Source organism: Bemisia tabaci, chromosome 4, assembly GCF_918797505.1.
Source record: "Bemisia tabaci chromosome 4, PGI_BMITA_v3".
NCBI lineage: Eukaryota > Metazoa > Arthropoda > Insecta > Hemiptera > Aleyrodidae > Bemisia > Bemisia tabaci.
In genome coordinates, this window is record NC_092796.1 from 40,333,340 (window position 1) to 40,358,094 (window position 24,755).

A 24,755-nucleotide genomic window follows, 5' to 3' on the forward strand; every position below is an offset into this window, starting at 1 on the left:
CGCTTCAAAGATCTTCTCATCAGGAGATAACGCGGAGAGATTAGGCAGTCAGACAGTTCACCACAGTTTGTTTGTGTTTAATGTCGTTGAAGTTTTGCATTGCACCCTTTGCATCACTGATCGAACAAACGAGGAAGAAACCAACGGTGTCACTATTGCGGTGGATGACATCAAAAACCTGACTTTTCAAAGGGAGATATTTCAGTTAATATTGAATGTAGAAAGTTGCGGTTTGGACGGATCATAGCTAATCTACAAGAATCAAGCATCAAAACACAATTCTTTGACCTACGTAACTAACCCAGTTCTAACGACTATTTTCACTTTCAAAATAGTTTGTCTCCATTTTGAATTTTCGACAGGAGAAAGTCTATGACTGAATAAATAAGTACTTCCAACTCATTTTTTTTTTTCGAAAATGCAACTAGGTATGTTCCTGTTAAACTCTGTTTATATGTAACGAACAAAATTAAAGGAGCCCTATTAACCTTGAATGTGCCACTTTAACTGTACTGAGGCCAAAAAATTAACTCACAGTCCGACATGTTGAATCCCGATTTGTACAAAAATCTCCCAATCAAAATCTTAATTATTAGTTGCAGTTAAGAGACTGCTTATTCCTTCCCAGTTCACCAAACTTTCACCACACTTCTTTCATTGGTGTATGTAATTGTATCCCCACATTAAATTTCAAGGAAAATTCAATTTTTCGGTGATCTTAAGCGTTGTGCCCGAAACTACTTGCCTCAAGCAGCAGCCCAATGATATCAAGTTTTAGAGGCACTTTGTACTCCGCAATACACTAACTACCTTCGAAGATTCTCAAAAAGGCAAACCACGCCTGAATATTTGAGAGTCATTTCAATAGAGGTGCTGAACTTTTCAACTTCTGCGAGAAAAGATGAGCCAAGATGTGCTTAAAATAGATGTTACAGGGAGGCTAAGTAAGTGGTGCTACTAATACTCTCTCTTGTAAAAATTACCACCATCAAGGCATCTTTCATCCAAGAGCGAATTTTCCTAATGAAACCTGACTTTTTGAGACTTTAAGGAGCACCGAATTTTCTTCAGTACTTCCTTTATTCATAAGATGATTACAAAACATAAACAATGATCACTCAGCAGTGTGAGAAAAGAGTTGAAAGGAAAGATGGGACAAAATAAGCAAAATCCATATCTGGTAAAAAATGTAGGTAATTAATTTTAATAAGAGATGATCATTTACAGAAAGTTATAAAGCTTAGATAGCCAGCTTTGACTGGTTCCTACCTCGCGTCAAGAAATTCTTTCTGTACCTTGCAGAGCTAAAAAAATAAGTTTTTTAATAGCCGAGTTGATGATAACAATAACTCATGAACGCCTCAACTTGGAAAAAAAATAAAAAAAGTGGGGGAAAAAAGGGCAGGTAAAATAATAAGAATTCAAGGAGTTCCTCAAATTTTTAAAACATGAAATTTTCCTACCAATCTTGCATAGAAAATTTTATTGCTCAACTTTCCATTGCTGTAAGTACCACGTACTAATAAGTAGCATTCATCACTCCCACAACTTCTCAGTAGAAAATTCTCTATTAATAAGGATAGAGACGTTTATAATAAATGGTTCAAAATTAGAAATTGAATGCAAATTCTAAACGATACAATTGCATATTCAATCCAACCATCTCATTCTAACAATTGCAAGTCAAGCAAGAGATCAATCTTAAAGAAGAAACCTTCAAAGCTGGTTATTTTTGGACACAGCGAGGCATCCTTGAACAATACAAAGCTCTGTAACTCCTGAACTCCTAACTTCTCAGACAATAAAAATATTCGTAAAGTTTAGCTCCTCAGCAATAACTAATTACCAATATTACTGGTATCAATGCTTAATATTATAAACTTGAAGTACAAAAACATATCACAATGAGATCAAACAAAGACAACCGTGATCGCGATTGAACAAAAAAAAAGGACTGAAAACGTGAAGGAGGCATTGATCCTTGAAATGGTAAACATGCGCACCAATAAAGGAATTTCAGCAATATGTACGTCTAAGTTTGCGATGTTGAAGGTTTTCTAGAGCATTCAATTACTTTTTTTCAAGGAAAATATGCATCATTAATTTTAACACTTGACAGGGCTTCTTTTCTACATGTTACCCTCATCAATTAATTTCATGAAAATTTTGCTTCGCTTTAATCTGAAAGAAATAAAAAAAAATTGCTGAAACTCGGAAACATGGCACCTGAAACAAGTCTTATTAACCTGTATCACCAACATTCAGTTGATTGAAAAAATAGAACAAGACATTGTGATAAAAAAAATTAAAAAATGATAGGAGGATAAAATACTGAAATCAGAAATTTATCAAATGGGAGGGGGATGAAAAGGATAATAATTTCGCAAAATAAACCCATCTTGGTGGGCATTCTTAGAGGCCTTTTTGCCTAAATGTACCTAAAGTTATGAATTGTGTGTCTCTTCCAAAAAACAATGTTGCTGTAAAATTTGAAAACCAAAGCCTTCAAAAATATTACTCAAAACACGAAAATATCAATGAAAGAAATAAAAGTCCTCCTCTTCATAAAAAAAGAGGGCTGCAGAAATATTACCACTAAAGCCTTCTTTTTCTTGAATGCCGCACACATCGGGACCTCTGAGTGCACAACTAATTCAGTCTTCAAATTGTCTCTTTCGATTAATTGATACTACCAAGAAAATTCGAATCCATGACTAAGATGCATTTACGAGTCTAATCACAGCTGCCTTGGCCTAAAACTAATTTGCTTATTGATATGTACCTACAACTAGTTCGATAAAAATATAATTTGATTTGCAGTGGCTCCGAGATACTTTTAGCCTCCTCGGATGAGTATTCACAGTCTCCATCATTGAGCAATCAGTAACTCGGCAGACCTATCTAGCTGTCACTGCCCATCAGCTACACGACTGTACTTGAATCTTTCCTTACACCTAACACGACCTGGAAAAGTTAAGGATACATCCGACATTCAGTAAAAATTTCACAGGAATTTTTCAGAGTGTTCTCAGAGATTTGATCTATTTCAAATTTTGACACTACTTAAACTTTATTCTGTTGATTGTTAGTCAATTTTGTGGTGTTTTCCTAAATTTCTTCAATGCAGGTCTCAAGTCAGAAAATGGCTCAAAAATTCTGAAAAAATAAGAGCGAAGATTTGCTAAATTAAAAAACTAGACCAATAGCTGAAATCAACTGAATAAAACCGGCACCTTGGAGGCGCAAAATATTTTATTAGATGTCGTTAATCTATCATTAGACATCACAAGGCAAAAGGAGTCTATCCACAAATAGGTCTTAAAAAAGACCCTACTTCACTCTTGTCCTCTGCTTTGATAAATACACGTTTCAATTTTTGAAGTCATTTGAAAGTTAGATTCCTTCTGCTTAATAGTGTCCAAATGTAGCACAATTTTTCAATCATAAATTCCATATTACATCGACAAGACTAGAATTCAAACTAAGAAATATTGAGCTAATGATTTTAATGAATTCGAACAGGGCAAAGCTGCAATTTTTCTCAAAGCATCAGATTTCTACCAACTTATGAGCCTTTGGACTTTCAACAGAAAATGAGAGTTTCTTTCTCCGCATCACAGATAAGATACACCAACATTTCTACAAACCGAGAGAGACTTCGTGCAGTAATGGAGGTTCAGCTTCAGAATAATTTTTCAAACCACATAATATGTCATCTTTGCTGGCTCCAATCACAAATATAGGCAGTCCACAATTAACCGTAAACATGATACTTCATATAACCTTTTTATATTACTTAATCGATGCTTGTATTTTGAAGGGTCTGCCTTGACACTCCAGGGTAATTGGTTAAATTTTTAGTTGCTCTAAGAAAACTACTTGCCTCCTATTTAAATAAAACCCAACCAATAGGATGGGTACCTAAGAACAGAGGTAGCCTGGAAAACACATTCAAGAGAATGTTAAATCCTGGAGAAGTATGAATTTGTAATATTCTAACGTTTTCAAACTATATGCAAGAAGTATTAGCTTTCCTAATTTTCCGAAATTTCTTGAGGACACAGTTGCACATGATTCTTAGTCTAATACATTTTTGTTTCTAGGCACTGATATGAGCATACTGAGTTACATATTTATGACTGAAAACAATGTTTCTTGGCATTAGATTAATGTGACGATTTTCAAACTGACCTGAGGTGAAATTGACTAGGTGACGATGTACGGGCTGTGAGCAGGCGACCGAGGTTGATGAAATTTGAGCAGCTCACTTACGGTGATTGCTACCTGAACCAAACCTTTCTCTTCTAAAACATCACCAGCACAGCACAGCAAATTCTGTTGGGAAAAAAAGAGCAATATATAGAGACAATAAACAAATCGATGATGTTTACCTGTTAAAATAATTGTTAGAAGTCATACTTACTGTGACGGAAAATTTTGTGGCTATAACACTATCATTGCTGTAGCAGGAGCAGCTTCATTTTGATACATTCAGCAAATAGTGAACAGATTTCCATTGAAGGATGAAATGCTCCTAGTAAGAACGAGAAAAAACAAAGAAAGGCCGGACTCTCTTCAATGGGAATAACTGAAAAAAGGACCCTCATGACCAGTGATATTTTTCCATCTTCGTATCTTTGTTTATCTGCTATTTTAATAAAAAGAACGGTTTAAAATGTAACAAATACTGCTAAATCTGTAACTTACAATTGTTCCCCTTTCTCTTCTGCACAAAAAAATCACACACCATTCTAAAAATTAGAGGGGCAGGCGCAAGTATTTCTTCGGCAATATTGTGATTTGAACTCGGCTTGATATGATCATTGATAGTTTTCATACAAAGAAGCAATTTCCGCAAATGGTATGAAGATGAAGGAACAAAACTTGAAGTCATGCGAAAGGCAGTTATAGCAAGCACAGTAATTATTTGAGTAACTGAATGATTTGAATCGGCATTCTGAAATTTGTCATGAAATATTTATTGTTGAAGCCTAAAATTTTGAAAGAAGTGTGGCAACGACAAGAAATACTCATGGAATTTGATAGCGCCTATTGAGATACCACAAATTGGTACCTACAATGATATGATGCATTTTCAGTACCGGCAAATAAAAAAAAATATTTTTCAACATCAGATGAGCCAGCAACCCTGGCAGCTTTTCTTAATGTATCAGTGAAACAAATGATCATCATACAAAAAGAGTTTCACAATTAATTTGAATAATGCACTTCTTTCATACAGCACATATTAGAACACAGTGATGCTTCATTCTTTCATTAAGTTGAATTGTATTATTCTCTTTAAAGTCCTTGCATGACTATGTTAGAAAATGGGGAAGAGGAAAGAAAGAGGAATACAAGTGAAAATACCAAATGATGGAAAACTGTTTTAAATGCTGAAGCAAAAAGTAGATGGATACAAAAACACAATGACTTACAAAAATAAATTGTGTAGCATAAAATTAATAGGATTCGATAACAATTTGGATAAAATTCATCACTTATCGAACGCCAAATGAATAGGTTAGTAAGTACCGTGCACACATAACTTAACTAATAATACAGGTTTACAATGACAATACTGGAATATTTTATCAAAAGCGTATTTTTCATTCTTTATTCTGTTGTGCCATTTTCTTGAAGAAACTGCTTCTCTCCAAATAACTTGAGAGACTAGAATTTTAGAATTTCTGCCTTTCCCCTTCCAACAACCATTACTTTTACACTTTAAGCTGCTTCTGTAATATTAACAGGATGAAATAACATTTCTGAAAATGCATTAAATCAGATAACAAGAAATTATCTTTGAATTCTGAAATATTCAGCAACAATTTTCATGGAAAAGTGAACTTAGATGTCAAAACTTTCCTGTCGATTCTCTGGAAACTGTAAGCAGCCAACATCTTAGGGTTTTGATAATACATGCCTTCCTGAATTTTTCTTTTTTTTTTAAAAAAAAAAAAATTAAACAAACCCTGCTCAATCATTCTTCAAATGAAACTTTAGAATTTTTGTTCACCTTAGACAAACAACAATGACTAGAATCATCTACGCATCATTTTTATCATTACGTAAAACATTCAAAAATATTCTAAAAGCATGAACTTGACTTTTAGGTAACTCATTTTACCAACAGAATGGAAACCTTAACAGATTGACATTTTCTTTAAACATCACAATGCTAAATTGAAATTCATTTGAAATAGAACAAATGACAAGAATAATACAAATTGACTTTTAATTTTGTTTTTAATCATTAAGAAAGGCAGATAAAATCATTAGAGCAAATGCTGATAAATGACAATAGAAAGAGAGAAAATATTAATATTGCTGTCGATTTGATTTGTTTTTTCACCAACATACACAAAAAACGAGAGATGCTCAGTCTAAATAGTTATTAGGGGCAAGTAAAAGAACAACTATCAAAGAGCAAATGTAAATAAGACTCTTGAGTCTTTGAGCAAACTGTAGAAATTTGTGCGCAACACAGTGGACTCTCTTTGAGAATCTAGAGAAGTCTGTTTAGCGACTGAAATTTCTTCACTACTGATAATATGCTATTTGTTGCTCTACTTTTAGGGGTTTTCAGTTGCTAACAATTTTTAAACAGTACCCTTCAACTATTTCCAAAATGAAGTTCGATTTTATGTCTACAGCAAAAGAATGAAACGTACACTTGAGATGAATGAAAATACTGATCTAAATACTACATCTACTGCTCTCGAGTAAGCGTACAGTTTTCACTGAAGATATTTTAAGTACTGATGAAACTTTGGTCTTTAGCCACTTTTATAGATGAGTGCTGACTATCAAACCTGGCCCACCTACTGACTGGGCAATTTATGGGTAGAATGCACTTATCTTACTGGATCATTATTGAAACTTTGTTGTTCCTTTCTCGCTAGGCCTCTGAACAAACTTCTTTATTGCTAAAAGTCCTTTAAAGAATATAGTCCTTTAAAGAATATATCATCATGGTTTCAATAAGCAACTCACTTTTCAATTTATGCTCCATCTGTACCTTCAAATCTTAAAAGTAGACTAGACTGGTTTTTTATCTTAGAAAGATCACCATTAAAAAGGCGAAGGAAGCATATTTTCCCCCCTCTATTCATCTAGCAGTATCCTGGGAACAGGCAATCAGAAAAAAAAAAAAATTCCCCGATTTAATTTCAATCTTTCTTTCACTTGGAATTGTATTACTTAAAGTAAAAACGTAGAGACAAATAACCCTTTTCCCTTTTCTATGCCACAGATTGATAATGTAGAAGTAATGAGTGAGTGTGCATGCATATGTACTACAGATGATACATACTGTAGAAAGTGTCTCCATTCCAATAGCAAACAACAGAGTTTGACAATTCAAGTGAATACGATATGAAAAAAACGTTACAATTAAGACATTCGCCTTGCCCTGAGCTCTGAGCTCTTACCTAAGCCACTAACCAATATCAAAAATTAATTTTTGGTAACTCATCATTTAGTCCTGTCTTTCAATGTCGCTTCTTTTTTGTACTTAGTCCTAATGTGCACTGTGCCACTGCTGATTTGACTTCAAAATTACTAAAGCTGAGTATTAATACATGAGGAGTGCTTGAGAGGAAATAGACACAAATATTTGGAAAGGAAAAGGGGCTAAAATATAATACAATCTGACTGAGATGTAAGATGCACAACTGAGATCAACAGGTTTAAAGAGACATTCACAGAGGCAATGTCTCTGTTATAAATTTGCAGAAATTCTCCTTGGCTGAGAAAGCAAAAACTTATTATTATACTAAGCATGGAATTATGAATTAAAAAAATACATCAGGAATATTTCTACTCGACACAACCAAAAAACTCGCAAAATGTTATGAATTATTGAGACTTGATTAAATGTTAAGATACTAATAAATGGCTTAAGCCGGTTTGAAGATTTTGTTTTACCTTTGCCATTTCACATCAGACATTATACAAAAACAAATACAATTTGCTCCAAAAACTTAAAATTCATTTTTTTTGTTCGTTTACCTAGGAGATTCTTCTTCCACTGACCTTAATCTACCTTTCAGTTAAATGATAGCCTAATATTTTCTTAAAATGTGGAGAAATAATGCTGCTCTTGTATACGTCAGGGATGTGCAATTTAAGTACTTCATTTTAAGAAAAATTTTGCGAGAAACACAATGGTGCCACTAGTTTTTTTTTAACCAACTCCAAAGCTCAAGCTGTCATTAAGATCCTCCACGCTGCATTGAGAGTCCACCTCTAAGTGCAGTGAAACTCTTCATGCAATTCTGAGGAGCAAATACATTGGCAGTGTTGCCACTTTGTTTAGGAACTCCCGAGGATGGAACCATGACAACTCTGCTCATGTATTTGATCCCTAGCTGTGCATAGAGAGTTTGATTGAAAATAGATATGAACTCTCAGTGAAGCGTGGGAGATCTCCTTCACCACAGCCTCAACTTTGAGAGATTTTTTTGAATGTGAGAGTTTGTTTCAGAGAAACCCAGAGGCGTCATCATGTTTTCCCGGAGATTTTACTTGAGATGTAGTGCTTCAATTGCCAATCCCTGAGGCATACAAGAGCTCCATTGGATTAAAAATCCTTACCGAAAATGTACATTTCTTCCGACGCATCTTAGGCCAAATAGCTTCAGAAGTAAAACATCTAACTTCATGTGAACACACCTTAAAAAAGATATCCTCAACAATTGCTAATAGTACCAATTTCCTTAAATTTGAAATTTTTAAAATTAAACTCTACCAATAAGATACAGTGCGAGGAGGAAGTTGTCAAAATAATAGCATGGGTTTGGTGATCTAATGAGTGTCCAGTGTGACAAAGATAAAGGATCTGGGAGATAGTTGTCAAAAAATTATTATGCCTTCTTGAAATTTATCATTCTTAAAACCTATCGGTGGTATTCACAGAGAACCAAAATGAGAGATAAGTTTCATAAAATAACTACATTCTACTGTTTGATCTTAATTCTTAAAAACCAGATAACCGACTAATTTAAAATTAACTTAAAACTAAAAAAATTTTTGGTTACATATTTTAAGTGCAAGTTAATCAAAATAGAATCGAAGCAAATACAACAAAAATAAATTTAAGATTGAGAGAATTAATTTTTCTTCTCATAATAAAAAAGAAGAAGAAGAAAAAAAACACATGGGGGAAAAAGGAGTATTGAAAAAGTACACCTGGTCCTTAAGACTAAACTCCACTGATGGATAAATGCACTTATAAAAATGAAAAATAGTTTATCACTCGATTGATGCAAATTTCAATGGAAACAAAAATAAGCGTTGAAAAAATCAAAATTTGAGGCTTGTAAATTTTTGAGTGGATTGTAAATTCAAGCCCCATATTGATTCAGGAATACATAAAAAAAGGCTAAAACTGCTTAAAAGTATTGTTTTTTGACAACATTCTGATATACAAGGTGGCCAAGACCTACCCCACCAGGCCTTTATTTCAGTTAATGTAGGTCGTACAAAGTGCAGGATCGCAGGGATGAATAGGAAATCGACCCCAGACATCCAAATTTCATGGTCCCAGAGCCCTCCTCCCTCCTGCCCGTTGGCCCTTGGGAGGTTAAAGGGAATTCTGTACTTCAAAAGTCAGGGTTTATGTCAAAATTTTGAAAGTATTTCATCAGAATCAGAAAATACGGAAATTTTTAACTTAACTTGACACCAAGAAATCCAAAATCGGCCCATCTCTGTCCAAAATACCGACCCCTAAAGGTGGGGGACAGAGCCTCTTTTCAAAAAATTCAAGTTCGTTAAATTGACAAGGAGACTTAGGCGAAATGTGTATTCATGGGTAATCAACCCCAGGGAATCCGAATTTGAGGGTTCCGTTTTCCTCAGAGACTTTTCTGATGGGGCACTGGGGTAACCCACACACTGGTTAAATTTAAAAGTTCAGAGTCCCCCTGTGCCCCATCAGAAAAGTCTCTGAGGAAAACGGGGCCCTCAAATTTGGATTCCCTGGGGTTGATTACCCACGAATAGACATTTCGCCCGAGTCTCCACGTCAATTTAACGAACTTGAATTTTTTGAAAAGGGGCTCTGTCCCCCACCTTTAGGGGTCGGTATTTTGGACAGAGACGGGCCGATTTTTGATTCCTTGGTGTCAAGTAAGTTAAAAATTTTCGTATTTTCTGATTCTGATTATATAAACCCTGACTTTTGAAGTACAGACTTCCCTTTAACCCCCTCAAGGGCCGCCGGGGTGAGGGGGGGGGGGGGGCTTTGGGACCATGAAATTCGATTCCTTGGGGTCGATTTCCAATTCATCTCTGCAAGCCTGGACTTTGTTAGACCTATAATAACCAAAAAAGGGCCTGGTAGGGTAGGTTTGGGCTACCCTGTAGATGAGGTTTTGCTCCAAAATGTGGAATTCAGACCTCTAATGATGGTTTTGCTATATTTTTAAATGTTTATACATCAGAAAATTTCAATGATAAAAAGCAAGGAGTGCGCATAGAGATTAAAGTCATGGACAAAACTTAATTTTTTTACCATCAGTTTTCATTAATATTGTTCTGATGCAGCACTCGTCACAATCATGTATGTGAACTATAAAGTTGTATGTGATGCTGAGATTGGCCATTCTTTGAATGTGACCAGTATTTACATAGAAAATATGCGCAATGTTTAAAAATTAAAATAAGAACTTTGTTTCTTCAAAGTATTAAAAATAAGTTATTTTGAATAATTATTTTTATCTTTGGTCTGAGTTAAATGCAACTTGTTAAAAATGCAGAGGAAACTGCACAGTTATTTACTCTATGCCAAAAACACATAGGTATCAATGTAAAAATAGTATAGTTACCATTAATATTACCTAGAGGGATTAGCAAAGATAAAAGGTGAAAGAAAACTGAGTTAAGAAATCCGTTGAAAGGAGAAACATAGTAAAAAATATTACATGAACTAATTAAAATAAAGTAAATACCAGAGTATTTAGTCAATGGAAACAAATGGGTAATAAGTAAATGTTGGAGTAAAAATGGGGTCATCTTTTCCATTAAGATTAGTTAAGCACTTGTCTTCTTGAAACAAAAAAAAAATTGTAACGGATATGACAGGCACGCACTAGTAGGACAATTTTACTTCTATTTAAATAACTAATCATTGCCAAGCAAATTTTAAGTTGATGTTTTTTACAATATGTTTCATGAAATATTCAACACGGTTGTTAAATTGCATTAATTTACCATGATCGGCACGAGATGTTAAATGAAATTTTTTTAAAAAAAATGATAACCACTAGGGTATGAACACCAAAATACATAAAAGACATGAAACATAAAAAAAACTAAACACAAGTAAAAAACTTATGTCGCAGAAAAATTATTTGTTTGCATCATGCAAATGACTGGAAGCATAAAATATCCTTGTTTAGTCCTAGGAGAAGATGTTAGGATTATCAAGAGATTAGAGGCATCATCAAATGTAGTGGATAATGGATTGCTCTGTACAAATAGGTGTCACAATTTTAAAAGCAATTGATTTAGCTCATGTCAGCTCACAGTCAGGGTGTCTACAGACTCTGAGAGAAAAAAAAACCCCCCAACTTTTCCAGGCTTCTCCAGAGCCAAATTGACCAAATTCCCAGACTGTTCACATTAAGAATTTACGTGCAAACTAAAAATGCAAAATTTTTGACATTAAGTTCATTGCAAATGACAGAAATAGACACGTGAACCTATTTTCTTCAGGTACTAGTCATTCAAGTGACCAAAATTTCAATTCCTCATTGAAGCTTATTATTCTGTATCCTGTTCACAATATATCTCAGAGTGTGGGCCTGTTGCAAACTTCAGCTAGAGCAAACAGACGGATTGTTTCTTACGGAAAATGGCTCAAAAGTCTTGATGAGCACATCAGGAAAGTCTGAATTACACTCCTATGATTTTCATAAGAAATTTGCGCCTTTTTGAGCTTCCTGCTTCAAAAACAATTACGCAATAGGATGCTACCCAATATTTGACACAGTTGGCGCTTCCGCGCGCAAATTGTGAGGAAGCACCATGATCTTTCTTTATTAATGCAAGGAAAGTGAAAATATAAACACGCTGGCAGATAAAATCCTGTCTCCTCACATATGTTTTGGCAAGTTAGCGTCAGCTATACTAAATACTAGCATCCTAGGGCGCAAGGATTGAATGGAACAACTCCTCTTACGAAAAGTTAATCTGGGTCCTAGTATCGGTATTGAAGCAGAAAGCTTACAAAAACGCATATTTCTTGCGCAGATTGTGGAGTTAGGAGTGTATTTCAAACTTTCCTGTTGCACTCATTGTGATTTTTCAGCAATTTTCTAAAAGAAATAAATCTCCTTTTTGCTCTGGCTAAAGTTTGCAACAGGTCAATTCAGCCTAAAACCAGACTGAGGCTTTAGATCATGGCGTGAACAGTGTTGATATTTTTCCAGATTTCATATCTCCAGTCTTTTCCATAAAATTCCCTGACTTTTCCCTGATTCCCCTGACCTGATGAAAGTTTCTGACAATTCATAGTTTTCCAGACCTGTAGACACCCTGACAATGTATTACTTCTTTCATGCAAATTTTTTTTCCTCAGAGGGGAGGTTCTACGATAGAATACATGTAAAGCAGTTGTACTATAAGAGGAACTTTTAAATTCCTCCAAATTTAACAGGAGTTTAAATCATAATTTTGTAGATGAAAAACACCTTAAAAACCCCTTCATTTTTGATAATTGGAATTTAGAACTAGATCTTACATAAAAACATTTTTTTTTACTCTATTCAATTCATCACCGATGATTCAAAGCCTTTAGAAAACTACAGGATTTAGGAATACACTTTCCAATTGCTTAAAAAAGAATTAAAAATACTTCATAGAATACCCAGTCTATACATTTCAAAGCAGCCACAAAGGGTAAAAATGTTTTCTTTTATCAGTCCTTACCTTCAGCTTCATCACAATCTGAATTAAAACACAACTTAAATTACAGACGTATTATGTACTGTCCACTCTGACGAAAAAGGAATAAAAAAATTATTATGAAAGAGAAAACAAGTAAAAAAGAATGCACCCTTGAATGGCTCCTTAACTGAAAGGAAAATTCAGACAAAAAAATTTCGCTTACAAAAATAATACTTGTTTCAACATAAAACAATAGAGGTTGTTGCCGATCGTTTTAGCAAAGCATCCACTAATTTTAAAGGCCTCATGAAAGAGGTTTCACAGCTACCCTTGTTAGAATTTGCACCAGGAAATTATTGGCTACACAGGTGGTAGCTTTAATTTTCATGCTGTTAGTATTATTTGCATAATAACAAATTAAGTTTTTCCTAATTGAAAAGTCAAACTTAAAGACTTGGGCAGAATTTGTCAGGCTAATTTTCTGCTCAACTCGATTTCTGCAAGACTGAATTTCTCACAGAATGAAGGGATTTTTTACCCATCTTTCGGTAGTTAATTTTGATTCTGAATCATGAAAGAGGTTTGAGTATTTTGAAAATGTTCAAACTTCCATTGAAATCTTCTTTTCTTCAAAATCTGATTGAATTCCTGAGGTTAGTCTAGTGGGTAAAAGATGAGGAGGATGAGTGAGAGAAAAAACGTCGCGAGACACAGGCAGGTGGACAGGGTGGTTGAGGGGGGAGGGGGAGCTTCGGCAACTTGCAACATGGTCGCCACGGTGACTGCCAGCGACTCAAGTCCTGATTCGCTCGCTTCAACCACGGCGTCACGGTCCGCCAGCGAACCCTGCAACCAAGCCACAATCCTTTGTTAGTACAAAACCTAACAAGACCTAACCTAACTAGTTTAATCTCCATAGTGGGTTGAAACTCCTGTTTTTGAAAGTGAATAAGAGGCCCAAACAGGGAAGAAACAATTTTAGTGCCTAAGGCTAGCCTCAGTAATAATATTTTATTGGTAGACTCTCAGACAGCCAGTAGTAGCTTCAATACCACAAAATAAAAAAATAAAATAAAAAAGATCAGTGATTACATCCCATTTTATGTTTTTGGACAGGACCTTTATACATCAATAAAATTCATATTTGTAACAAAACCCTGGTCTCTTCTAAGGAAATTCTTAGAAACGTTGGAAATTTGATCTTGAATTACAAATGGCTTTGGTATTTTGAAGCTGTCCAGTTCTGCGTCCTTTGATTTGTGACCTACATCATTGCATTCAGACTTAGAAACAGGGCGATGTTTCAGCTATACCTCAAAAGTTTTATGAATTTTTTTGCCAGCATGTCTAATTTTTTGGGAACCATAAAGATGTTGTATGAAAAAGCGCGACTCTTTGAGAAGGACAAGGATGCAACAGAAATCATGGCTGCACCAGTTTTTTTGGAGCCCTTTCTGGCCAGTGCTTCTGAATTTTTGGTGCCAAAGCCTAATTTTTTGTGCATTTTATGCATAGCGCTCAGTCAAAGTAGAGCACTGCTATTTTTGGAGACAGCTTATCATTTAACTCTTTCAGGCTTCTTTGCTTTAAACCTTCCAAAATACTTTTGAATACATGACTACCAAATTGTGACCTGATCTTAGGCGCAGTGTAGTGACAGTGAAATTAAACAAATTTTTGAACGGAAAAACTGCTTTTGGGCTAGGTATACATATAATCCTTTGTTGCAAAAGACGAAAGGTCTCAAAGTAACCCTCATAAGTTAATGGCCGTATTCAATGCTAAACACAAGCTAACAATTTAGATTGTCGATCTCATCATTTCAATTGCAATGGATAAAGACATAATTCAATGTTTTTTATTACAAGGATGTGGCTTAGCTGCAAGGTTTGAAAAGAGAAAAATCAAAACACTGCAACATTCATGCAAACCTGATGACTTTGCTTGGTTTGCATGATGATGTTACCAACATTTCACAATACAAAATCTACTGTTAAAATTTTCCAATACAGCAGAAATGACATACAATGCTAAAGCTAAGTAATATTATTTCTTATAAAATTCATGAATGAAATTGAGGCAAGCCCTTGCAACCCTTTTGAAGCTTCACAATGGGAGATCTATGAAATGGTTCATTGATACCGATACAATCTTAACTTCAGCTGGAAAATTTTGCCAACTTTACATGATCTGCCAAGCACAGTGATTGAGTCGAAAGTTGATAAAAATCTTCTTTCTTTTACAGATCCAACAAGCAAATACTCCACCAAGTATCACTGGCATTCCTTTTCATTACTAGAATGAGTCATTTAGGGAGAAATTCTTATCTTTCGAGGCGCGTTCACGTGATACTGTCTCTCATTTAATGCATAGCTAGTAGTGTGAGAAAAACAATTCTTGTTCTAATATTATGCTTTTGTAAGGATATCGCGATAAAATTTCAGGAAGCAAAGGCAGGTCTTTTTGCAGTGATAAGCGCCATGCACGATCTTAGCAACATTAGATATAACTTATGATGTTCTAATTTTCACTCTTCAATTACACAGGTCACCAAATCAAGTTCAAATGGTTGAAACTTGTGCTTAAAAGAAAACTAATGGAAAATAAAAAACATACACCGATTTTTTATGTCTAATACTGTTGGAGATGTACCCTTTGAAAACTGCAGTTGATGATAATAATGATGAAGCAAACATACTCTATCTACATAGAGATATACTCAAAAGAACCTTTCACTTTCAGTTCATGCAAGCACTGTTGCAACTTGAAGCATTGAGGTGAGGGTATGACTTCCCATGCGGTAGGTTTGAGGAAATGAGAAAATAAGCCTAATTTGTCAGAAGTTAAAAAATCGAGATTAAATATTCTAGGACACTGTTTGTCCTGCTGTAGTTTTGCTTCTAAAATTTTTACAAGTAAAAAAATAGTTAAAAATTGAAGAAGTAAGGTAAACTTGGAATGGGGGGGGGGGGGGAGTGCACAATTTCCACCGATTATTAAGTTAATAAAAAATCAAACGCTCATCATAAAATTGCAAAAATTCAAACAAAGTCATATCTTGGATTTTAATCTCTCTTTAGAACGCTAGAAAAAAAGGCATCTTTTCCTCCACTTTCAAACTTCCTGCCGGAGCAATTTATCTACACCATGAAAAGCCTATGAAAAACCAGCGATTTAAAGCATGAGGTCTGTACAATTTTTCGGGGTTGTCAAAATAGTCAGTACTTGAGAAATAGAACACAGGAGGGAAGCTGAGAATACAAGTTTCCAAAGTCATGCAAAAAACAAAAAATAAATGGACAGCAGGCTAATAAAACTCCCTAGTTATCAAATCATTTGTTACATTTTTTCGTGCCGAATGCGTGCACTGCCTCAGAATCTCAACAGGAACAACTGATTTCACGAATCAGACAACCAGTAACCTCCAGGAACAAGTGAAAATTTTTGAAGACTGATATTTAGCTGTGCATTTGTCATAACAAAACCCTTTTGGGTTAGTCATTTTGGTTTCTGATTTCTGATGATATCTTCCATGGCCCATATTCCAAAAGCACAACTGGAAAAGATGCAAAGGGATTCCTCTGCACCACAGCTAAATTCCTTCCTTCGAATGCATACACTCCGGAATATTTTGTATGAATTTCAAGAAATAAAGTTGGCTTGTTTCTCCTCGAAAAAAAGGAATAGGAGCCACAATTTTGAAACATCGAAATGGAGGTACGTGGTTCCACACTTTCGCCATCGATGTGTACTAAAATAAGAATGTGTAAAGTGACAGTGGTCCACAAGGCAAATAATTTATCATTTGTTTCCTTGATGGTACTGTATACACAAAGTTTTAGGGGTGAAGTCTCGGCTAAATGCAAAATTGTTAAAAGTAGGGTTTCAGTTTGGTTTTATTGCAACTGATAAGTGTAAAATAAATATTGGCTTACCTCTTCAACACCTATTCTGCGGCAGGCATCCAAAAAATTGTCAACATTCCTTCGGCACCGCGCCATTGTTAGTTTTGGCTGCAGAGATAAGACAAAAAGATTAGCAAACCGATCAATTTTCTCAGACCGTTGGTTTAAAGCACCTCATTCATTTGAAAGATAGACTTCCATGAAAGATAGTGTCTGTATTCTTGAAGAACCTTAAAAATAGTTTCTTTGATATCATGAGTTCAAAGTTTTCTATTGGGAGAAAAAAAGGTGATACGGCCTGGTTTTGACAGAAACGCAACAAGTCGCATTTTGGAAAAAAATCAATTACGTGGAAGTTGTTTTGAATTCAACTGGTTGCAAATTTCTTCTTTTAAAAAATCAAAGTCGAGATAGAATACTTTGGATATGAAAATAGTTGCGCTACTTAGTCCATTAATCTCTTGAGTCTGAGTTGTCCTTAAAAAACCGTTTTTTTTTTTTTCAAAAGAATGATGAAATTGGAAAAATGTTGAAATAAGGCGAAAATGAAACTTTTAAGATAACTCTCCAACAGAAACAAAAATAAATTTAAAAACAAGAGCTTTTCAAAGAGAAAAAGAAAAAGAGAAAAACTTACAACAGCGGGAGATGGAACATGGATGCTGGCTACGGAACGTGGTCGCACATGGTTGGCCAAATGGCATAGGACTACACCATCACTCAAAGCTGAGGCTAGATCACTAGGAAGAGCCATTTTTAATCTTGATTCGATATTCTGCAATCAACAGTCTCACAATGAGGTTTTGAACATGGATAAGGTACATAAAGCAAAAGCAAACCTATACTAAAGCATTTCCGAGAATTTTCACATACTTTTAATGCAAAAAATATTTCCATAATCAATCCAATTGATCCATATCAGCGTAATCATAGAACTCCTCATGCCACATAACACCTCCTTCATGCCCCCCCCCCCCCCCCCCCTAGGGTGTCCCACTTTGGACCTTAAAAAAACAATTTGCAAAATCCAACAGAGATACTTGCCAAAAAATTGTCTCATGGTTAGAAAAAAATCACAAAAAAATCTCAGGGTTGTAGCTAAAGGTTAAGTGGTCCCGCAAGGCACTTAAGTGGTTTTACCGATTTCTCTCTTTTTTTAAAGGTCCAAAGTGGAACACCCTACCCCCCTTCTAGGCTCAGCTATCGGCCCTGATAGATGAATGGAAGGGCTAAATAAGCAGCCCTGATCGAACACAAAAACTGCTCACTGAAAATGTTAGGCACATGGCACTAAAAGAAGCCTAAATGTAGGACACTAGGAAAGTTGAAATGGCAGGAAACGAGGCATGGAACGTAATTGAGAACATATGGCATTCAATACAGTTTATTTTTCTACACAGATTAAGATGGAGGGAGACACCTACTTAAATTTTGATGAGAAAATCAGAATTTTCCAGAACCAACCCGAAATTGAAGTAGTTTTCTGTGCTTGTATGCTGTTCCCTATAAATCAAGTTTAGTCTAGGATTTGAAATTTAGAAAAAATAAAAGATTTTTAGAGATGGCATCAGCTCAAGGTATCTGCTGAATTCAGACCATGCAACAAGCGGGTCGCAAATGGTTGAGCACAAAGATAAGAAGGGGTTTAAAAATGGGAGACTTGGCTGGCATCAGATTGAAAATAAAAGCTTCACGCATAATCTTCAAGTTTCTGCGAAATTACAATAAAAATATCGTGTTTTCTGCAAAATTGCAGAATATTTTACAAAAAGAGCAGAACAAGGATCACAGGCTTGAAAATTTTAGGGGAGCCAGGGTTTTTAAAATGGGAAGGCTAGGATAGTTCTGAATCTCAGTTAAAGAGAAATACTAAAATTGATACTAAAATACAGACCGATCTTAGTTGACTGATAATCTGAGCCTCTTCTTTGGCACGGTCCAACTCTCGCCGCATTGTAAAGCTTAGCTTTTCTGGGGATATGTTGCTTCGATTCCACATTGGTCGTGGTGGTCCATCTACACCAACGTTTGCTGGGTAGCTTAAATTTGCACCAGTTTTTGGCGGCGATGGCTTCACGTAAGCCACATTGTCCTGAAAGGCACAAATAGTCACTTATCAAATAACCATCAATTTTAACTACCACCAAGAAGGAAATAAAAATCTAGAAACAGAAATAGAAATAGCTACTGCACTAGGTAGTTATGCGAATCTCATTCATAGATTCACAATTACTTACCACTTATTCAGCATCAGCACACATTGCACATTTTTTGATCTCTTCATTTTGTAACTCAATCCTCTGTCATCAAGCTTGTATCTTGTTGAATGTTGATATTGTGTCACTTGCTTGCTAATTGGTTTTATTTAAGGTTTTTCTATTGATTATTTTGACTTGATTGCTAAAATGTTTAAGCAATTGTTCTTAATAAGATTATAACATTTTCAAGAAAAAGACAGATAGTGGCAGATAATGAGCTTAAGTCTTTTAACACTCTATTTTGATGAGCCTTAGTTTTAATGTGATTGTCGTACAAAAGTCTAAAATTCTTGATGCAGCTTGGACTTGTTCCAAAAGTTCATTCTGATGAAAAAAAATGGTATCAACAAGAGAATAGAGCTGTGGAAGAAACATCTCTTACCCCGATGACCGGCGAATCCAGGCTCTCCGCTTTGGTGATTCTCGAAGGCTGGACCTTTTGCACGGGCTTCTTGGCAACGACGTCTGCACCTAGTTGAACAGGAGAGACAGGCACCACTGGCACAGCAGGTACTGACACTGGCGTTAGCCCGCCTGGTTTCTTTGGTGAGGCTGGACTCGCGTTCGACTTTGACTCTGTTTTTGATTTGTACACATCCATGGCACGCTGCTGTTTTAATGCTTCTTTATATTCTTTGTAGGACTGCATATGATGGACAGGGCGGGTGTCTCCATAGTCAACACCGTTTGAAACACCGTTTTTATCACTATCAATTGAGGGCTGACTGCTTCGACTACACCTGATGCCAGCTGGACTTGTATTTGTTCGTAGACTGGACGATCGCCCGACTTCTCGCTCTGAACTTGAGCGACCTAGTCTTTTCTTGCCTATTTCATTCAGGCCCTGTAATACGCATAATGAATGTCCATTAAGAGAAAAACCAGTAATATAAATGTGAGGTACATGAAAGAAAACTGTGATTTAAATTGGAAAGGGCAGAGGCTGATACAAATTAGTAGAGGTAAAAAGGGTGGACAAGGGACAGACGTTAGAAGCTAAGGAACTTTCATCGAATTGTTCTTTAGAAATTCCTCCTTATCTTGACATAAGAAAATTTATTGAATGGTATACACAGACCATAGACTTGCCTCATCTGAATTGTGAAGTTGTGCAACGCTGGCCGTATTTAGAGTTGTTGATGACCAGTCGAGGCCTGCAGCACTACAATAACCACTGTCAGTGTGGTTGCGGCGGGCTCTTAACTCTGATAATTTGCGATGGCACCGTCGGTTGTCTTCAGACCGCTGAGCATCCTCTTTCATTGACCGTAATGCTAGGTACTTAAAAACATGCACACGTCCACGCATGCACACCTGCGAGAGGAAACATGTCAGAATTTATTACAGAACCTTAGTTTTTAATTTGCTCAGTCACTGATAGACCAAAAAAATTGGCAGGTTCAGCCGAAATCATGGAATCAAAGAGAAGTTAAGTATTTATAGCTAATAAATGAAATTGTTGTTTTAGACGGGGAAACTAGTCCGAAAAATAGATCATGGCGGTGACACATTTCAATAGAAATAACAATTAAAGGCAAGGGGTACAAAAGTTTTTGGTCTTTCAATTTATCGATTGGCCTTCCCTTGGAAATCCCTTCTTTATCAGAATTTTTCAAATCTCAGCAAATTTTTTATTTGCTTTTTGTCTTCCTAAAAGTGTCCTGAGATTTTGCACGGATCGCGAGATTTTGACAACTACATGCAGTGGTCTTTTAACTTTAAAAACCCCTTCACAAGCCATTCCATTTGCAGTCTGCGGCCATGTGCAATCCGCCAGTAACACCTTCAAGAAGTTTCCGCATCTCTGATTTGAGGTAGTGTTTGTAACTTGAGAGATTTTATTTCCTTTTTTCAAAATAAACTCACATTGATCTTTTTCCCACCATACATAAAAATGACTGCATGTTTCACAATCTTACTCTATAATATAAAATCATGAGGGTGCCGTTTCACACTGAGGGTGTCTTGCTAATCATGTCACAAACCGGTTCCTTCTCCACTCCCCGCTCCCGTCCCGCCGCGCACGCTGACATGCTTCCCGCTGTCTCAAAACCGGGTTTTCCCTAACTCTTAATGATCTTAACGATCTCACAATATCTGTACATTGGAGACATGAAGCGCCTCTGGGGGGTTGGGCTGCAGGAAGCCCCCTAGTTCATGGAAAAAATTCACAATTTTCACAAAAATATTATCAGGGTTTTTCCATTGTGAGCTTCAGAGACTTAAGCCAAAAAAAAAACATACTTACACTTGAAGGAGGGGAGACTAGAGGATTATGGTTCAGTTCAAGGGATTCCAGAGACGTCATTGATTTCAATTCCAACGGCAAAGTTGCAATTCGATTTTCACTCACATCTAGTTGCACCAACCTTAAGTACGTAATTTCTGGAAAAAATTAAAGGAAATAAAAAATCAATATCAAGATTTGCAATGGGAAAAATTAATTTTTTCGGATATTAACTTTATCACACTGATTCAGACATATAAGGCCAGATAGTATGGGGGGAAATAAATTCTTAATAGACGATTTGATTCAAAGCTGTGTCACAAGCCAAATGAGATTGTCTTTTGGTACATGATGCATTTTGTTTTTATTACATACGAGATTATTTATGAAGCAATGAAATGTATCTTGTCTCATTCAAATTCTCTTACCAATAGGTAATTCTAAGAGCAGGTTGTTTCTAACATTGAGTGATCGAAGCGCATTGAGTTGTCCAAGTTGTGGGGGAAGGTGGCGAATGTGATTACAGCTCACATCCAGATCCATGAGTGATGCGCACTGACCGATCTCGTCTGGTAAGGCCACCAGTTTGTTGTTTGATACAATCAAGATCTCCAACGGAAGCTGACATAATGCACCTGGCAATGTTGTCAGCAGGTTCCGACTGAAATTAAAATTTGAGAAAAATCTTTACTGATGGGGCAAAAATATTACAGGTGACATATTGGGAGAAAAAAAGTCCTTGACTTCCAAAACAAACTTTTCAGATTGGAAGGAAAAATAAATGAAAAAGGTTGAAATCATCAGAGTGTAGAAAAATTAGGAGCAGGAGCTCAATCAGGTCAGGATCGGAGTTATGAACAGAGAGAACTTCAAGCAGTTCCTAAAATTGTGGTGACTCTTTGAAAAAAGGTTGTCAATCAAAGGAGCCCTTGAACAGAAAGGTCACTAAATGTGGACTTTGCAAGAAAAGTACCAATCAAAGATACCTATTCCTCCACAAAAAGTTTGCTACATGTGAAGGCTCCACAGACTTTAATTTTTGGCACAAGCGCCCTGATCCTGAGTGACTGTGAGGGAAGGCAAAATTCATCACTTTACAAGATCATCATTTCTGGTTAATATACTGGTGTTAGGACACCATTTTGTGATATATCATGGAGGAGACATGCAGAACTAGAGCTTAAAATTTGATTGCGGAGTTGCTGTTCTGCACAAGCATGATTTTCCTGACCCTGAGCTGCCTGGGCAAAGATTAAGACACATTTTATCACTTCCTCTCTGACCAATCATGGTAACAATAGGTACACACATACAAAACTCCATAGTGCAGAGGTAGAACTAGGGAAAGAAAAGATTGGACAAATCTCACATCAGGAGATAGTACCATTCAATAGAAACTTAGATGCTATCCAATGGGCTAACTAATGACTGATGCATACCGGTTGATGTGATTTTAGTCCCATATTTCCTCTCCCCAGTTCCAGCAGTCACTTACATTGAGCTCTGAGAGGTACATATAGTATTCTTGCAATAGTCACATAATTCAACTCACAAAACAACTGCTTATATGCAACTGCAATGAACTAGGAAACTAGGCCTTCTTTGAAAAATTGGCGCTTTTTGTGATTCATTAAAAATTTTCTCTGGGAGCTCAATTTAAGTGGCAGAAAGTTTGGAAAGGATGATGGCCGTTAATTTCATTGTCAAGTAAAATGAAGTTGAAAATAAGGTTTAAAGTTTTGTTTCTCACTTGAGATCAAGGTAGGTCAAGGACTGAAGACAAACGATAGCAGCAGGAATCGAGCGAATGACATTGTGATAGAGTTTTAGCTTCTCTAGAAACCAAAACTTGGTAACTTCCACTGGTAGCTCACTGAACCGGTTCTTTGATAAATCTGAAAAATACACATGAAATTAAATGGACACCATCAGAGGAGCTCCTTGACCTGATATTCATTGATCATTAGGTGCCTAGGCACCTGGAATAGGCATTTCACAGAAATTTGAAAAACGATGCAAAAGACCTAGGTATAATAGTGTTGTGTCACTAAATATATGAGAGAGGGTTACTGTGGCAAACAGGTAAGTAAAAAAAAGATTTTAACGGCACTTTTCATCAGAAATGTATGAAGCCAACATTCTCAGTCTGAACTCATGGTTGAGTCCCGCTGTACTAATGGATGATGCGTGAAAATTGAATAGTTCGTGGCATCTACATTTTAAAGGCCAATGAGGTTATTAAATCACATGATCTAGAGTCAATAACCACCACTACTTTGCAGCAAATAGCTAAATATCTCTTGGATGGATGTGAAAGACATGTTAATTGGTAAAATTCAGCAATGAATCTTAATTACTTCACTTTTACCACCGTCAGTATGAATAGCACTATTTGAGTCAGTTTCATAAATCTTTTCTATTATGTTACTTTTGAACAGATGATATGTACTTGAATATATTTTCTAAAAACTTGTGACTGTCTAACGATAAATCTCAGTAGCCAATTTCGCCGAATTACACAAAATAAATCTGAGCTGGTAGAAGGATGTGCACAATTATAAATTAGTATGACAGACCAGACAAAGCTTTGGCCTTGGCTTGCCTCAGAATTTTATCATTCATGTCACGTAGGTCAGCTTTTATCAAGAGCGGCTTCAAGGAATCTTCTTTAGAAATGTTCCACATACTTGTAATGAAAGTCCATGTCAGAATATAACACTGAGGTACATATCTCAATCTTAACTGAAGTTACGAAGTAGTACCATTGGATGTAAAATGATCGTAAAGTGATCACCAAATAATATATGACAGTGAGAAGAGAGGCCCACCTGCCAAGACAGTGTCAGTAAGATCATATTTTCCTCCCGTTCGAGGAAACTCTTTCAACTTGCGTCCATTTAAATTTAGCTCGCCACTCAGATGTGCTTCCTCCAAAAGTCGCTCTATGGACCTGGAAAGGTGTGACGGCACCGAATTCATACTTTTTATCGCCATAACGCCCGGAAGCACCCATGACTCATGGCCGCTCACGAACCCAATCAATACCGGAAAAGTGAGCTCATTGCCTCAAAGTGAGGCAGCACTTTTTACACTAAACAATAATACTCGATAACTTGAACGTAGTATACGCTTGAAATGAAGGAAAGCTATGGGCACTTGCGTAAAAATTCAAAAACACAGATAGCTTATCACAATTTAATCATGGTGGCTGAAACGAGCTAGTACAAGTACACAGAACATGTAATGAACATGACACTAATGACAGTGACATTGACATTGCTAGCTGGGGAAAATTCGATTTTACGATGAGAAGCGGCAACCGAGCATAAAGTTGTCATCTTATGTTCACTAGAAGCGCTGCACGTTATGAGAAATTGCTATAGAAAAAGGTTGCGCTATCTGACGGAAGTGAAATAAAATACAATTTTACAATGTTGCCGCCTTATACAAAAAATTTAATTAAGCGCTCAA

At 36.1% G+C, this 24,755-nt stretch overlaps 1 protein-coding gene across 2 annotated transcripts; it reads right to left on the minus strand.

Moving 5' to 3' along the window:
- Positions 1-1,178: 1,178 nt before the first annotated feature.
- On the minus strand, positions 1,179-24,543 carry Lrch (Leucine-rich-repeats and calponin homology domain protein). 2 transcript variants are annotated; one of them, XM_019043014.2, is made up of 11 exons: positions 24,113-24,543; positions 23,035-23,179; positions 21,713-21,945; positions 21,306-21,442; positions 20,147-20,371; positions 19,440-19,901; positions 18,694-18,891; positions 17,437-17,574; positions 16,830-16,907; positions 4,192-4,335; positions 1,179-2,964 (listed from the first exon to the last, which is right to left on the minus strand). In XM_019043014.2, the coding sequence occupies exons 1-10, from the start codon at positions 24,276-24,278 to the stop codon at positions 4,207-4,209; spliced, it is 1,911 nt and encodes a 636-aa protein (XP_018898559.1). In that variant the 5' UTR covers positions 24,279-24,543; the 3' UTR covers positions 1,179-2,964; positions 4,192-4,206. The 2 variants fall into 2 exon arrangements, with proteins under 2 accessions (XP_018898559.1, XP_018898558.1); XM_019043013.2 differs by lacking the exons at positions 1,179-2,964; positions 4,192-4,335 and adding an exon at positions 5,375-13,740.
- Between the last annotated feature and the right edge of the window lie 212 nt (positions 24,544-24,755).